At 40.6% G+C, this 17874-nt stretch overlaps 1 protein-coding gene across 2 annotated transcripts in view; it reads left to right on the plus strand.

The window, feature by feature from the left end:
* Positions 1-17874, plus strand: part of TTC3 (tetratricopeptide repeat domain 3) — a 119827-nt gene that overhangs the window by 94282 nt on the left and 7671 nt on the right. For both annotated transcript variants that reach the window (XM_007967772.3, XM_037984783.2), the window contains exons 36-42: positions 3677-3816; positions 6630-6698; positions 7968-8064; positions 9419-9519; positions 12189-12279; positions 13253-13354; positions 17154-17506. In XM_007967772.3, the coding sequence (XP_007965963.3) occupies positions 3677-3816; positions 6630-6698; positions 7968-8064; positions 9419-9519; positions 12189-12279; positions 13253-13354; positions 17154-17506 (953 nt within the window). The remainder of the gene's footprint in view (positions 1-3676; positions 3817-6629; positions 6699-7967; positions 8065-9418; positions 9520-12188; positions 12280-13252; positions 13355-17153; positions 17507-17874) is intronic.

Genomic DNA, 17874 nt, shown 5'->3' on the forward strand with positions numbered 1-17874 from the left:
GAACCTGTTCCAAAACCATCCTGCCAGCAGTATATGAGGATTCCAGTTTCTCCATTATTACTGACAGTTATCATCATTTGTCTTTTTATTTAGGCCTCCTAATGGGTATGGAGTGGTATCTCATTGTGGTTTTGATTTTTATTTCCCGAAAGGCTAATGATATTGAGCATCTTTTCATATGCTTATTATCCATTTGTATATCTTCTTTGGAGGAATGTCTACTCAGATCCTTTATTCATTTTTGAATTGAGTTTGTCTTTCTGTTGTTGACTTTTAAGAGTTTTTGGGCCAGGTGCAGTGGCTAACACATATAAAACCAGCACTTTGAGAGACCAGGGCAGGAAGATCACTTGAACCCAGTAGTTTGACCAGCCTGGGCAACATGGCAAGATCCCTTCTCTACAAAAAGTTTAAAAATTAACCAGACATGGTGGTGTGCATATGTGGTCCCAGCTACTTGGGAGGCTGAACTGAGAGGGTCACTTGAGCCCAGGGGTTTTGAGGCTACAGTGAGCCAGGATCATGCCATTGCACTCTAGCCTGGGCAACGACAGAGTGAGACCCTGTCTTGAAAGGAAAAAAAAAAAGAAACAAAACAGGGCTGGGCATGGTGGCTCACGTCTATAATCCCAGCACTTTGGGAGGCTGAGGCAGGAGAATTGCTTGAGCCCAGGAGTTCAAGACAAGTCAGGGTGATGTGATGAGACCCTCACTTGCTACAAAAAACTAAAAACTAAATAAATAATTAGGTAGGTATGGTGATACATGCCTGTAGTTCCAGCTGCTCAGGAGGCTGAGGTGGGAGGATCACTTGAGACCAGGAAGTCGAGGCTGCAGTGAGCCATGATCTTGCCCCTGCACTGCAGTTTGGGCAACAGAGCAAGACCCTGTCTCAAAAAAACAAAAACAAAGAGTTTTTCTATATTCTGGATACAAGTTGCTCATCAAATATGTGATTTACAGATATTTACTTCCATCTTCCATATTTGCAAATGTATCTTCCGTCTCCATTTTGTGGGTTGCCTTTTCACTTTCCTAATGGTATCATTTGCATCACAAAAGTTTTTACTTTGAGTACACTAAGTCCAATTTCTCATATTCTTTCATTGCTTGTGCCTTTGGTGTCATAGCTAAGAAACGCCTGTCTACTTCAAGGGCACTTCTTACCCATTTAGGTCTGTGATCCATTTCAAATAAATTTTTCGAATGGTATAGTCTAGTAACTATCTTTTATGCATATTTTCTCTACCAAACTGTGATCTTGAAAGTAAGGATTGTTTTTTGTTTTGTTTTGTTTGTTTGTTTTTTGAATGGGGGTCTCATTAGATTGCCAAGGTGGAACTCCTGGGCTCAAGGGATCCTCCTGCCTCAGACTCCTGAGTAGCTGAGACTACAAACACATGCTACCATGCCCAGAAGGGTGGTTTTTAAAGTTATCTTTGGTTAATAGCACCTAGCTCAGTATACAAACTAGGAGCTTTGCAAATGTTTATCAAACAATGTGTGCTTGGCCCCTAAAAAGCTGCATTTAATGAGTTGTGTTTCCATGTTCTCTATCAGCCTACATCAGAGGACATCAGGCTCACATTCTGTGAAGTTTGCTGCTTTATTTACTGCTAGTATGGACTTGGGGATATTATCCATTCTTTCATGTGACAAATATTTCTTGAATGTTCTTTTAAGTGCCAGGCTCTGTGCTGGTCTTGTGGGGCGTTTCTGCAGCATCCTCTTCGTGAGGCCCTTCTGTCCGCCATCACTTCCAGAGCCTCTCTTGTGCAACTGAGGTTTAATAAAAAAGATAAGAAAACAAGTTTTTTTCTAATTGAGAAAAAGAAAGTGTTTATAGTTATGTCAATAAACTGTAATATAGCAGATACAGTTGTATATAGCCTATTTGTTTGTTTTATGCTAAGTTTGAAAGAAAAAGGTTCAGGAGATCATTCTGTCTTCCATGCAGTCAGAAACAAGCTCGTGGTAGCTAACCTGTTTAGCATTGTGAGGCAGCTATGGCATTCAGCAGTGGTTAGTACAAACAGAAGATGAACTCATGTAGTATTTTCGCTGCCTGAGCTATAATCGTGTGTATGTGCGCATGTGTTTATAATACTTTGTGCTTCTTGATACTTGAACTCCCTTAGGTATTTGTTGCCAACTAGGTTCTTATGCCTCAGCATAACCTTGTGGTTGCACATAATCTCCCAGCCAAAAGGATGGATCCCAGGTGAGATCACTGGCTCAGAATAGGAGCACAGGATAGGTGAGAAACAAGATTGGCTTGGCTGCCAGCAGCAAGGCATGCAAATTCACATTGGTCCTGGTAGAACCGAACCAGGTGGAACACAGGATTCTTAAGTAGAATAGGCATGGTGGTCACCTCAGTCACAGCAATGACTCAAGAAATTCAGGATCAACAAGGTTGCAGCTAAGAAGATGTGGGAAGGACTGGTTCCCATGTTAAAGGGAATATTACTGAGCTGTTGTTCAGTTTTTGTCACCTAAGAACAGTTGTCCTGTGCCAAAATCAACCTTATCCCTGCTGTAGGATTCAGAAATCTTAAAGGACCTTGACTGGTTAGCAAATCTGCCTTTAAAAAACATTGAAAACCTTGATGTCTAAGGCTGAAGAAGGAGTAGTGGCCTCTTAAATTGATAGAGCTTTTGGCCTGAAGGCCATGATTTCCTATGGAATCCATGTAGGTTGACTTTAGTGTCCTTTTTGACAGAGAAGAACTAGAGTTTCTATAGCTGAACTGTATTCCTCAGTGACCTACGTGTGCTCTAAGCCTAAGCAGGAAGTTCAGGCTGTAGGGAATCTGATAGGAAGTAAAAAATTAAAAGTTTCCCTAAAGCAAATGTGAAGTTAAGATTTCATTAAGCCATCATTGATAATAGTGAGATTTTAAACTAGAAAATATTTGTTTCTGTTTCCTTTAGGTATTGCTTTGATTCACGTTTAAATTAATTATTAGAAATATTAACATAGGGAATGTTTTACTTATAAATGACTGGTATTTATAAGCATGTGCCCCACCCAAACCCCTTGCTACCATTGAATAGATGATACTTCAAAACAAACATCAAACCTTTAGAGAATGAGTAGATTCAGAAGTTTCAAAACCAGCAACTACATAAGAAGTTGACAAAGAGGGTTGGGTGTCAAGTGGTGCTGTACCAAACCATCCAAGGGAACGGTAACTAGCATTGACTCCAAAGAGGTTTCCATTTCTCTTTGTCACACTGCCTGAAATTCTGGCAGGTATCTCAACCCCAATGCCTTTAATGACCAGCAAAAGGATTACATTTATATTTATAAAAGCAAACAAAAACTATTGGCCTTGCCAACTAAAACATGTATACAGACTCCTTGTAGATTATAGAATCATTTAGGCTGGAGAGTGAAGTGTGAATACTTCTGGGCACATCAGAGTGGTTCTTCAGGGTGCTTTACTGTAATCAGGTGCTCGTAGTGGGTAGGATGTGGCTGTCTGGTGTGACTTGATGTCCCAGGCTTGGCTGGTGGGCATAGCCTGCCACAGGGCACCAGCTTGGGAGTGTCTGTTCCACTGAACTTGAGTCATTGTTTAAGCTATGATGCCGTCACAATTCTAGCCTTTCGGTCTCCTTTGTTAAAAAGTATATTTTGCCATTTATTTAAGTACTTTCTAAATGTTTTTAGATCTCAAAGACGGAATTAGATTGGTTCCTTCAAGATTTGGAAAGAGAAATTAAAAAATGGCAGCAGGAAAAAAAAGAAATCCAAGAAAGACTAAAATCACTGAAGAAGAAAATTAAAAAAGTTTCAAATGCCAGTGAAACGTAAGTAATGGTTGAAAGGCAGTAATTTTTATTTTTAAAAAATTGTGACTTTTGGTTATTTTCACATTTTGATATTTAATTTTAAACTATATCAAGTAAAAATGAATAGCTACTGTTTTCAGTGTTTGTCTCATTTTAAAAAGCATTCATTGAGTAATTATCTCACCTAAGTTTTTTTCTAAACTTAACATTTTTTCAGATAAATTAATATGAAAGTGAGAGTAGCATGGAACTGAGAATCCCAAGGAACTGACTTCCTTCCGGTTTAAACACCATCCCTTTCTCTGGCCCTCTTTTTTCTTATCAGCAAAACATGGGGCTGGTCTAAAATCTAAGGTTCCTTTCAAAAGTAAGATTCTGTGATGATTATTTTATTTATAATTACTTTTATCCTGAATCTATAAATTATTAAAATTTGTCTTGTAGTGTGAACAATTTGATAACATGCACGGATCCTAGGAATGATTGTCAGGTGGACCAAGAGTGTGTTTTAAGATTCTCTATGATCCGTTCCTAACCTCCCTCTGCTCTGAACAGTGATAGGTCAAATTCTTCAGCTTGTTTTCTACCACTGTGTAAGAAAACACCCAAACGTCAGTGTCTTGGTTAGCAGCCATTGTATTTGCTCATGGTCCTGCAATCTGGGCTGAGTTCAGCTGGGCCATTCTTCCACTGGTCTTGCCAGGAGTCCTCGTGTGGCTGAATTTAGCTGGGTGATGACTGGGGCTGGCCTCAGCTGGGATGCTGGGGTGGCTTGGTCTCACTTTCTCTCTGTGTAGCCGCTCTGTGATTTTGATTTATGTGGTCTTTCCATGTGATCTCTATTATGATAGCCAGACTTCTTACGTGGTGGCTAAGGACTTCAAATGGTGCAGAAGTGGAAGCCACTAGGCCTCCTGAAAGTTCAGGCCCAGAACTGTCACAGCATCATCTCTGCTAACTTTTATTGCTTAAAACAAGTCATAGGCTTGGTCCAGATTCAAGGGCATGAATAATGGGAGGCCAGGTCGTTGGGGGGCCACGCTACACACTCACCTTTCAAAGGCTTTTGTATTTTTCCATGCCGCGTGCCATATGATCAGATGACTTTCATTACGAGTCTTGCTAGCATTGCATTTAGGCAGTTTTTAGGCAGTCCTCAAACAATGAGGAAGAGTAAAGCACTGCCTCAGAATTGTCACTCCCTGTGTCATATCATGTTGATGATCAAAGTAGCTTCACTAGTAGAACACACTTATGGAAACGATAATGTCTGTAAAGGTTTTTATCTCTAATATTTGAGCCTGACCAGTCTTGGTCATTTTGTTACTAAAAAATGTGGAAATACTTATATTTAACATACTTTTTATGTTCAATTCAGACATACTATCAAACTAGACAAGGTAACTAGGGGCTGTTAATGATAAGAATTTTTTTTTTTTCTGTACTTGCATAAAAGGTAATTTCTGCTGAAGAATAAACTTTTTATTGTTGACTTTTTTCCATTTTATTAATAGATTTCTTTACCTTTACTGTCACAATTTAAAGATAAACCATAGGCTTCTCTCTAAGTTTTTTGCTTTTTTTTTTTTTGAGACAGAGTTTTGCTTTTGTCACCCAGCCTGGAGTGCAGTGGTGCAGTCTCAGCTCACTGCAACCTCTGCCTCCCGTGTTCAAGCAATTCTCCTGCCTCAGCCTCCTGAGTAGCTGGGATTACAGGTGCCCACCACCATGCCTGACTAATTTTTCTTTTCTTTTTTTTTTTTTTTTAAGTAGAGACGGGGTTTCACCATGTTGACCAGGCTGGTCTTGAACTCCTGACCTCAGATGATCCACCTGTCTTGGCCTCCCAAAGTGCTGGGATTACAGGCATGAGCCACTGCACCTGGCCTGCTTTTTACATTTTCCATGTAAATGCTTTAAAGCTCAATTTTTCTGTTTAGATTTTTAAGTAACATCTTTAAACTTTTTGGATCTCTTTCTCAGAGATGCACAAAGGACGTGAAAAATGGTTTCTTGGATGTTTCTGTGCTCTTGATCACACTTAGTATTCATTAAGAAATGACTAGAATGTAGAGCTCGTGATTGGTAAAGTGACACAAACCACAGGCGGCTATGAAAGAAGGCAGGGCTTCCATGAGAGTGTTACCCAGTATTTGTCTATTTAGAGGAGGGAGGAAGTGTTTTACAAAATAAGTAAAATAATAGTTAAACTGGCTTGTCTTAGAAACAAGCGGCTTTAGTAAACAGAGATGACTGCAAAAGTATCTCACGGTAGCATGAAAGAAGAGGCAGAACCCACCTTGTGCAGGGCATGGCTCAAGTATTGGGGATTCACACACTTGTTTTGAAGGATTATCAGTGTGTGTGTGTGTGTGTGTGCACCCGCATGTGTGCATGAATGCTTGTTTTGACTTTAAGTTCTGTTTTAAAGAGTAGAAGGCTGTTTTCATTTTGAATGAGAATCCACATCTTCTCATTTTCAATAAGAATCACTGGTTACACTGATGATGATGCCACAATACCTGTGTTCTCTGTCTCCTATTGAAACCATCTTGAGCTGCACATCTTAGACTGAGATAGGGTGATTTACCTGTAAGCATATGACTTAGAGTGAAGAAAAACGTGACCTGGAAGGAAAATTTCCCAAAAGGGAAATGACCTCAAATTATTTTCCTATTTAGAAGATACTAAAAAGGAAACAAGATGTAAAAAAATATATATCACAAAAGCAAGAAGTGTTTGTAAGGATAGGGGTAGAATTTACTGTGTGGGAGTCCTGTTAAAAAAATTTTTTCAAAATTAATTAAAATTTGGTGATTATGCTTTTATAGGTATACCCAGAAAAATGATGGAAAGGAAAAGGAACACGAATTACATCTGGATCAGTCCCTTGAAATCAGGCAAATTAAGCTTAAATTTATTTTTAATATCTTTTAATACTTATAATACCAGGGGTACAAGCACAGTAGACTTTGAAATATATTGTTGCTTGTCTATTTCTTTTAAATATGTTTCTATTTTCTTTATTTCTATTTCTGTTGCATTTTAAAAATTAATTTATAAATATTCTTTGAATATTTAAATATTTTTATTTTACAAGAGTTCTGCATTTATTTCTCATTGTCAATATAGAAATACTGAATTTATTGCTGTCAATAACGTTTTTTGGATTAACTTGAAACTAAAAACATGTTTTAAAAACTTTTCTTTTGTGTTACTTGGAATATTTGTCTCCACTGTAGGCTAGTAGTTTGCTGCTCTTACTGCTCTATAATTATAGGTTCATTAAAGTTTTATTATGACTCTATGCAAAGTTTCCCTTTAACCCTTGCTTGCTAATGGAAATAATATGTTTTCACATATTGGTAACCGTATGTTCAATGATAAGCACTTGTATTCTGCTTTTCTCACTGAGTATTGTTTCATATGCACATTTCTATCCTTTTTCGAATAATTTTGTACAGATTTCTTTTTCCCTTTGGGTTCTGTCCTTGTAATATGTGTCAAAACGGAATTTCTGGCTCAAAGGATAGGGAATGTTTTATAAAGCTTATTTTTAAAATGTATTTATTTATTTATTTTTTGAGACGGGGTCTTGCTCTGTCACCCAGGCTGGAGTGTAGTAGCGTGGTCATGGCTCACTGCAGACTCCATCTCCCAGCTCAAGCAGTTCTCTTGCCTCAGCCTTCCGAGTAGCTGGGACTACAGGCACGCACCACCATTGTATTTTTTGTAGATACAGGGTTTTGCCATGCTGCCTAGGCTGGTCTTGAACTCCTGGGCCCAAGCGATCCACCTGCCTCGGCCTCCCAAAGTACTGGAATTACAGGCCTAAGCCATTGTGCCTGGCCTATATAGTTTATTAATGTCACCAGATTATACTCCACCTACCCTCATAAAATGATGAACTGGAACAGTGCCCTCACCTGATTCTTAGCATGCCCACCTAATGTGCACTTCCATTTCATATCTGCTTTTGATCACTTGTAAAGGACAAAGAGCACATTTGAGTCTGTGTGTTGTATAGTAAAATATGAGATGAGAAACTGCTCTGGAAGATGTAGCTGAGGCTGTGGTGGTGCGGTTTCAAAGTTCATCCAGCCTGAAGCCTTTGTCATCTCACTGTGAAATTTTGTTCAAGGTTTTTTTTTTCCCTTCAATATTTGTAGCAACACACTTACAAATGAGAAAATGAAAATAGAAGAGTGTATAAAGAAAGGGAAAGAGGATTATGAAGAGAGTCATCAGAGAGCTGTGGCTGCAGAGGTGAGTCCATGACACTTAGTGACCACTATGGCATTTGTCATTTGTTTTTGTGTTTCTTTAATGACATATGAGGCATAACAGACATTACTGAAAAGTGTGGTGCATAAAGGATATCCTGTCACCCATAGTATATCCTCCCTAAAACTACCACTCTTTTGCCTTGCCTATAGCCTTGTAATGTTTTACCGGTATGCTTGTGTTGTTACTTAAATGCACTCATAGTGTACACCAAATTTTGTAACCTACTGTCCTTTTTTACCATTATAATTCAGTCATTTCCTATATTATACACTTCGAATACTTTCATCATATGTAATCAAGTGATGTACCATGAAGTAGCCAACTATATTTGCCAATACTGAAAAGGAACTTGAAAATAATCCACGTATTAGGAGTACACTCCTCCCGCCCCTAGAAGAATATATAGCAATGTCAGTACACTGTTTGAGAAACTACTGAGATGAAAATCAAAATAATGACATCTGACTGTATTTTATTTAGTTCCCGAAACATGATTCTCTGTGTTTCTCTAGCTGAGAAACAAATGATATTATTGGCATATGTGTCTGTGATTATTCTGGTAAAATAAGAAAAGGCTTAGTTTATACAGTCTGTAAACATTAGGCTTTTCAATTAAGAATTGACTATGCACCTGCTTCTAAGGAGAGGGAAGGAAAAAGAGCCAAAGTATGAATATTCTGTGGGTCCTACACCTGCATCCGTACTCCTGAGCTTGTTTAATTCACACCACCATTTGGTAAGCAGGTTTGCCTGGTGGGCCCTGTCGAGTTTACTGACACCTGGATTAAAAGGCTATTTGATGGATCATTTGGACCATAAGACCATTCTACATTTCCTGCAGTGATTCTCACAAAAATGGCCAGTTGGCTTGTGGGGAAGCCACAGAGAGCCTAAAATCTTAAAAGCATACCCCAAAGGCCTTTGATGCCCTTGCTGAGAACAGCTTCTCTGAGGCTTTTCTATTGCAGAGGATGCAGCCTTTATTAAGGGTTATTCTGCTGCAGGACCATAGGTAATGCACACTGGTGTGCACATGCAGTTAACCTGGCTCTGTGCTTATATATAGCTTAAGCAGAAAACCATGTACAGTTATTCATATCTGCAAAAAGAATCATGGAAGATATGCATTTGTAATGTCATTTTGTTACTCTGTTTTCAAATCTCAAGTCTAATTCATGTTCACCTATGATATAATCAAGTTCTGGTTATTGTGTCATCATGCTTCATTTAAGGAGAAATGGGAAAGTGGCTTGGAATGTTTAAGTTTTAACCTTTAAAATAGTTTCAGGCTGTCATTTGTAAAATACTTGTATGTCCTCTAATCTACTGGCAGGTATCCGTACTTGAAAACTGGAAGGAGAGTGAAGTGTATAAGCTACAGATCGTGGAGTCACAAGCAGAAGCCTATCTGAAGAAGCTGGAGCTGATTAGCTGGTAATGCAGTTTCGTGGGTGTTCTTAGCATGTCATTTAGAAGATAAAGCTAGGACCATTTGAGAGAAACATTATTTTGTACTAGGACTGTTTTATTTTTAATGGTTATATAATTGATACATGTTCAATTGTAGAAAAGTTAAGACATACAAACAAAAGTGATAAAAATCACTCATAATTCTAAATGGCGATATAGCATTTCTATTTTGGAATACATGAAGTGTTTGAAAAAATGAAAATTTGTGAATTATTTTTACTAAATAGTATATAGGAAATTTATTTTCATATTGGTAATCACATTTCTCCAACCTAATTTTGAAAGGTTGGGTAGTATTCGAGCATAGAAACATGTCATGATTTATCAAACACTGCTGTGCTGGGACAGTGAAGTTGTTTGTGAATTTGTGTTAATATAAGCCACCTTGCAGTGAGCATCCTTATAGTTAAATCTTTATGCACATTATTAGTCATCTCCATGCAGTAAAATTTTGGAACGAAGATCACATTTTCAAGTCTTTTAAAATTTTTTGCCAAGTTGCTTTCCTAATAACTATTATTTAACAGTCTACATGACAGCATGTGAGAATGTTACTACAAAGTATATTCACATGTTAAATTTTTTTCAACTCTCCACATAATCTCTACCTGTTTTTGTTTGTTTGTTTGTTTGAGACGGAGTCTCGCTCTGTCACCCAGGCTGGAGTGCAGTGGCGCGATCTTGGCTCACTGCAAGCTCTGCCTCCTGGGTTCACGCCATTCTCCTGCCTCAGCCTCCCAAGTAGCTGAGACTACAGGCGCCTGCCACCACTCCTGGCTAATTTTTTGTATTTTTAGTAGAGACGGGGTTTCAATGTGTTAGCCAGGATGGGTCTCAATCCCCTGACCTCGTGATCCGCCCACCTCGGCCTCCCAAAATGCTGGGATTACGGGCATGAGCCACTGCGCTGGGCTGGCCTTGTTCGTTTTTAAGATAAGGCTTGCCTGGGATTTCTAGAGGATCTTCTTCTAATACTTAGCACTTCTCTATGTGGGATTACTTTTCATTGAGTCCTTTTATCATGTTCTATACACAGGTTTTGTATTTTTAATCCCAGGATTTTGATCCTTCCTGGTGCTTGCCTTTTGATTCAAATTTCAAACCCTCAGCATTGAACCAGAGATTGTGTGAATCACGGACAAACAGTTTTAGTGTATAGTTCTTCTTCTTAATTTTCTTTTTTCCTCTTTCTTTCTTTCTTTCTTTTTTGTTGGAGTCTTGCTCTGTCACGCAGGCTGGAGTGCAGTGGCATGATCTTGGCTCACTGCAACCTCTACCTCCTGGGTTCAAGTGATTTTCCTGCCTCCTGAGTAGCTGGGATTATAGGCGCCCACCGCACACCAGGCTGATTTTTGTATTTTTAGTAGAGACAGGGTTTCACCATGTTGGCCAGGCTGGTCTCTGACTCCTGACCTGGTGATGCGCCTGCCTAGGCCTCCCAAAGTGCTGGGATTACAGGTGTGAGCCACCACACCCGGCCCCTTCTTCATTTTCAAGATTTAATGTTTTTCATTAGAAAACTTTTCTGATTAAAAGTAAACTAATATGCTGATTTAGAATACGGGACTAGTACAGCTGAGGTTGAGACCAAGTGGTGGTCAACCACCTGTACTAAGCACCCGCCATAGGCTGCATTGCAGCTCATCTGGGAAACAAAGATAATCTCAGACTCATTTCATCTAATAGTATCAACTCTTCCAATAAACCGTAGAATATACAAAGATTCTTTCTTCAGGATGCCATGCTAACTCTGCCTCCTCCACCAAAGTATAGAAACATAGAAAAGGGGTAAAAAGAGGCCAGGTGCAGTGGCTCATGCCTGTAATCCCAGCACTTTGTGAGGCCAAGGCGGGCGGATCACGAGGTCAGGAGATCGAGACCATCCTGGCTAACACAGTGAAACCCCGTCTGTAATAAAAGTACAAAAAATTTAACTGGGCATGGTGGCTTGTGCCTGTAGTCCGAGCTACTCGGGAGGCTGAGGCAGGAGAATGGCGTGCACGCAGGAGGTGGAGCCACTGCACTCCAGCCTGGGCAACAGTGCATGACTCCGTCTCAAAAAGAATGCTCTGGTTTTTCTTCAAGATGTATAATGAGGTCTTACCATTGGTAGTGTTTTTGATCTTCTCAATTAGGAGAAATTGATTTTCTCAATTTATCTGTCACTTTCAATAGACCAGATTCATGACATGCTGAGATGATAAATTTATCTTAGGCCCATCCTTTATTTTCATAGTAAGGTAATGATTAGGGTTTGATTGGAATCTTTTGAATGTTTCAGACTACCTTTTTAAAAAATCTTTAAATGCAGACGCTGGCTTTAATATTAAACATAAAGATGTTAAATGAAGAGTGGTCAACCTTTTAAATTTGGGAAAAGAACTTAAAATTCAGGAGACTTACTTTCCCTCTGCCCTTTAATTTTAGAGTTTTTGTTATATTAATAATTAAAACTTTCTAAAGTGTCTCTAGTGGTAAATTTACAAGATAAGCAATCTTTAAAAATAGTTTTTGTGTGTGTGTGTATGTGATCATGTTAAATGTATCTTTCTCTCATGTTTAGATGTTTATTTGACCATAAGTGCTTTTAATTTTTTAGATTTCTAAAGCAGTTTTATATTATACTTTTTCAGTGATCCTGCAGCATATCCTGACATGGAGTCTGATATATGTTCATGGGAACTGTTTCTTTCTAATGTTACAAAAGAAATTGAGAAAGCAAAGGTAAGTTGTAAAAAACATCATTTAATACCATCAAAATCTTTGTGATAGTTACAATTCTCAGGAGGCTAGTGTCATATTGAAACTATTTCTTTTTTATCTATTATTGTCAATATTTTTTTGTTGAAAGTATTATGAGCTTTTCATGGAAGCAATGGTTTTTTTATAATTTGTTTTGAGATGGAGTTTCATCTTGTTGCCCAGGCTGGAGTGCTATGGTGTGATCTTGGCTCACTGCAACCTCCACTTCCCAGGTTCAAGTGATTCTCCTGCCTCAGCCCCTGAAGTAGCTGGGATTACAGGCATGTGCCACCATGCCTGGCTAATTTTGTTTTTTAGTAGAGACAGGGTTTCCAGGCTGGTCTCCAACTCCTGACCTCAGGTGGTCTGCCCGCCTCGGCCTCCCAAAGTGCTGGGATTACAGGCGTGAGCCACCGTGCCCAGCTGAAAGTAATTGTATTGTCTTTTTTTTTTTTTTTTTTTGAGACAGAGTCTCGCTCTGTCGCCCAGGATGGAGTGCAGTGGCCGGATCTCGGCTCACTGCAAGCTCCGCCTCCCGGGTTCACGCCATTCTCCTGCCTCAGCCTCCCGAGTAGCTGGGACTACAGGCGCCCGCCACCTCGCCCGGCTAGTTTTTTGTATTTTTTAGTAGAGATGGGGTTTCACTGTGTTAGCCAGGATGGTCTCGATCTCCTGACCTCGTGATCCACCCGTCTCGGCCTCCCAAAGTGCTGGGATTACAGGCTTGAGCCACCACGCCCGGCCAATTGTATTGTCTTAATTAACCATCTTGACCTCTGCCTTGATTGGTAAGATTAGAGGAGTTATGTTTGAAAAGGCTTTGGAGCATTTGGATTAATGAGGTCTTATTTTGAATTTCCTTACAAGACAGTTATGTTTCATTTATAACGTATAGGAAGAAACAAAGTACTAATTGACAATTGTGGTTTTCCCACACTTTACTTTCTACTCACAGTCTCAGTTTGAAGAACAAATTAAGGCAATTAAAAATGGTTCTCGTCTCAGTGAACTTTCTAAAGTGCAGATTTCCGAGCTTTCATTTCCTGCCTGTAACACAGTAAGTCTAGCACATCTTTTTTTAAAAAAAAAAAAACAGAACCATAATTCATTTGTTAACTAGCCAAAGTAGTTATTTGTTGTTGTTCCCTGGGAGTGAGGATGAGATTGGTTAATAATTGCCTTAATGTTTCATTATTGGTGCTACTGATGAATTTTTAAGCTTTATAACATTCTTATATAAAATAGATCAGTCTTTCTGCATCTGTATGAGGAACAGACTGAGGTGAATACACCATTGCTACATTTGTATCACTCTTCTGTACCTTGGCCTGTCTTTCGTCGTGTGTGTGTGTGTGTGTGTGTGTGTGTGTGTGTGTGTGTGTGGGGTATATGTATTCTTGACTTTGAATGAATAATCCAGGAGTAGCAGGTGCCTGTGATTCAAGCAGGACCCTATCACCACCTCAGGAATATCTTATTCCTAGATATTTGGGACATAAGACCAAAATCTAAAAATTAAGAGGTTTCCTCCTCAAATACAGAATAAAAGCTGCTATGCCTGAGACATACGGGGTTTTGTTGGTCTAGCACATCATATTTTACTACTTGTTTGAAGTATTTGCCAAATCTTGTGAATAACAGTGAATAATCTTGTCTTTTTATTTTAATATGCACAGCACAGAAAACAAAAGCATTAATTGTATTTTGTGGACTTTACAACATGGCTAAACCCACGTGTCTTAGATTTGGACACAGATAGATGCTTAGTAAATACTAAATTGAAATGAATTAGGCCCAGAGGAGATCAACCCATAGGAATTTAAAGTTAGATTTTGTGAGAAAACTTAGGTAAAAAAGAAAAACAAAATTAAAGGAGGACTGTATGTGAGAGTTGAAAGATACAAGTTCCAGCCGGGCGCGGTGGCTCACGCCTGTAATCCCAGCACTTTGGGAGGCCGAGGAGGGCGGATCACGAGGTCAGGAGATCGAGACCATCCTGGCTAACACGGTGAAACCCTGTCTCTACTAAAAATGCAAAAAATTAGCCGGAAGAGGTGGCGGGCGCCTGTAGTCCCGGCTACCCGGGAGGCTGAGGCAGGAGAATGGCGTGAACCCGGGAGGCGGAGCTTGCAGTGAGCCGAGATCGCGCCACTGCACTCCAGCCTGGGCGACTGAGCGAGACTCCGTCTCCAAAAAAAAAAAAAAAAAAAAAAAGAAAGATACAAGTTCCAGAATGTTGTGACAGGACAGTGAAATCTTCTGGTTCCTAAAGACAGAGAAGACTCTCTCCCAGCACCTGACTTGCACCCTCCCACTATTGCCAGATCTTTGCCTGGGCTGTTCCCAGCCTGGAACACTGTCCCCACTCTGCATCCTGCCTTCCCCTGAAACCCCATCAGGGGCTGCCCTCTTTTGGCCTCCCACTGTGGCCCTTCTCTCATGGGCATTAGATCTCAGCCTGGCCTTGAATGTCTCTTTCTCGCCAGTACCTTGCACAGTAAACATCCAAACTTACTGTGAATTCATCTGAAAAAAAAAAAAATTAAGTGTGGAAAAAGTGTGACCACCCTGAACTGAGTAAAATATTCTATTGAGATCCAGTTTTTTCTCTCCATTGAATGTGCAATTTTAGTTAGAATTACACTAAAGGGCACTTATCATTTATCGTTTTTCTAAGTTCATATAACAACTGATATATAGAGAGAAAACATTGGCTCTCAATAGGATGTTTTACTATTAGTTTGTAATCCTAGCTTATGTTATTTTATAAATACTCAAAAGAATTTTCATATCCCAAATTCTGGGAACTCTTACTGTGCCAGGAGCTTTAGTAATAAATGTGCCTAAAAATGATTTACTTTGTATCTCATTTCTCCCTCCTGCATTCACTGGGTAATTATGGTGATAAAGATTGTGGGCTGTGCCCTCAAAGTGCACATAGACTTGGGGAAAGACAGACTTTAAACCCATCATTACCTGCAGCAGAGTGAGGTTTCCCATGGCAGAATGCTGGAGCAGCGGGAATTAGGGGCCACTAACCTCATCTAGAGTTGTGGCCTCAGCGGAAGATTCCCAGTTGGAAGTCGCTCAGAGACAGAGGTCTGCAATAGGAACTTACCAGACAAAGGAGTGGGAGGGGTGTGTTTGGACGGTCAGAGTTCCAGATGGAACACGCAGTGCACCTGGAGCCTAGAGAGAGAGAGAAGACACTTCTTTCATGCTGTAACAGAAAGCCCAGTATGACGCAGGGGCAGAGCCAAGGGAACCTTCTTCTATAAGCTGTGTTACAGCAGTTGGAATACTTCTAGTTTCATTAGACCAGACAGGATAGATCTCAAATGAGGGAACAACAGCAGAACAGGAATCCCTCCTTCTTCATGGCTTCGCTTTCCATGGTTTCAGTTATCTGCAGTCAGCCGCAGTTAGAAAATACTCAATGGAAAATTCCAGAAATACGTAATTTGTAAGTTTTAAATTGCGCACTGTTTTGAGTAGCATGATGAAATCTGGATTCTCACATGGTCACACCAGGGACGTGCCTCCTCCCTTTGTCCAGTGTTTTCATGCTGTTGCTGCTCCTTGCCTGTGAGCCACTTAGAAGCTGATTTGGTGACCAGATGAACTTCTCGCGTTACCCCAGTGCCTGTGTTCAAGTCACCCCTATTTTACTTCATAATGGCCCCAAAGCATGGGAGTAATGATGCTGGTCATTCAGATATGCCATAGAGAAGCAATATAGTGCTTCCTTTAAGTGAAAAGCTGAAAGTTCTCAAACTAATAAGGAAAGAGAAAAGATCGTATCCTGAGGTTGCTAAGATCTACGGTCAGAACAAATCTACCCATGAAATTGTGAAGAAGGAAAAAGAAATGCATGCATAGTATACATAGGGTTCAGTACTCTTTGCGACCTCAAGCATTCACTGGGGTCTCAGAATGTATCCCTGAGGATTACAGGGAGCTACTGTGCTTTTTGAAGATGAGCTTGCCACTAATGTGGGGGGGTGTTGGGGAGGGGCTTGAGTGATTTCCAGTTGTTCGATTATCAGCTTATTGCCATCATCCTGTCCTGGATGGGCTGTGGCAGTGGGGGTGGAGGGAAGAGAACAGATGTGAGAGGTGATTAGGGGTACATTTACAGGCGCCATGCTGCTCAGGAGACTAGGCCCCAGTCCATGTGGAAGTCAAGGGTGAGTCTTGGGCTTCCGTCCAGGAGTACTAGGGGAAGAGCAGGACTGGGGAGGATGCCTGAGGCTGGTTTCCAACACATTGACTTTGAGTTGTCTTGGAATCACCCAAGTGGATTTGCAGATTTGGATCTCAGGAAAATACTCTAGACTGCAAACTTAATATTCTAGACTGCCCACTTTTAAAAAGATTCGGCCTCAGGCAGCTGCATGGGGAGGAACGTCGGCGTGGACGGAGGCCTGAGAGCTGCCCAGAGAGATGGCAGGGAAGAGGAGGCAGCCCGCTGGGATGGAGACAGCTCTGGGGAGTGTGGTGGCCGTGATGCTGCATCTGTCAGCTACAGGGTTTAGCTCGGAAGGGGAGAAGTGTAACCAGGTAGAGGCTGAAGGAGGGCCAGTAGGCAGGCGAAATGGTCTCATCTTACAGAGAAAACAGTGACTTACAGAGATAACTATTTAGAAGTCTGAACCCTCCTACTCTTGTTCTAATAACAAGTTATTATCAAGAATTCTTTTAAAACGAAAATATTTAATTCATGGTATCAGGTTTCCTGTGCACGGAGCCTCTGGGCTGCATAATTGTATTTATTCATCAACCTTTGCCCTTGGGCGTTTCGTCCTCTTAATTCAAGGGAAGCCCTAAATGATCCTGGTGTGGTGTGTTCCTCACAGGTTTACCCCGAGTTACTCCCTGAGTCTTCAGGCCACGATGACCAAGGGCTTGTGACTTCTGCAAGCAACATGACTGGAAACCACGCAGCACTACACAGGGATCCCAGTGTGTTCTCTGACGGTGATTCCCCAGGGGAGGCTCCTTCTGCGCTGTTGCCAGGGCCACCCCCTGGTCAGCCTGAAGTTGCTCAGCTGCCAGGGCCAAAAAGGGCAGCTCTGCCAGAACGAAGCCCTGTGGCTGATCGGAAGCAGCCTATTCTTCCAGGACGTGTTGCGCGTTCAAGTCAGTCTCCAAAAAAGCCGTTCAATAGTATTATTGAGCACCTGTCAGTGGTATTCCCATGTTACAACAGGTATGAACAGAAAATGTCTGTGACTGTGTTCAGTATTTTATTGAACTGAGGTTTCCTGATCAGATAAAATCAATTAGGTGTTAACGTGAAAAGGGTTGCATAATTGTTTTGCTCAGAAAGACAGGCGCTACATTTCTTTCTTTTTGTAAATATAGAGATAAGTATTTTCAAATAAATTGGTGGGGTTTTTTTGTTTGGTTTTTTTTTTTGAGACAGAGTCTCACTCTGTCGCCTAGGCTGGAGTGCTATGGCATGATCTCGGCTCCCTGCAACCTCTCCCTCCCAGGTTCAAGTGATTCTCCTGCCTCAGCCTCCTGAGAAGCTGGGATTATAGGCATGCACCACTAAGCCTGACTAATTTTTATATT

Source organism: Chlorocebus sabaeus, chromosome 2, assembly GCF_047675955.1.
Source record: "Chlorocebus sabaeus isolate Y175 chromosome 2, mChlSab1.0.hap1, whole genome shotgun sequence".
In the NCBI taxonomy this organism is placed as follows: domain Eukaryota; kingdom Metazoa; phylum Chordata; class Mammalia; order Primates; family Cercopithecidae; genus Chlorocebus; species Chlorocebus sabaeus.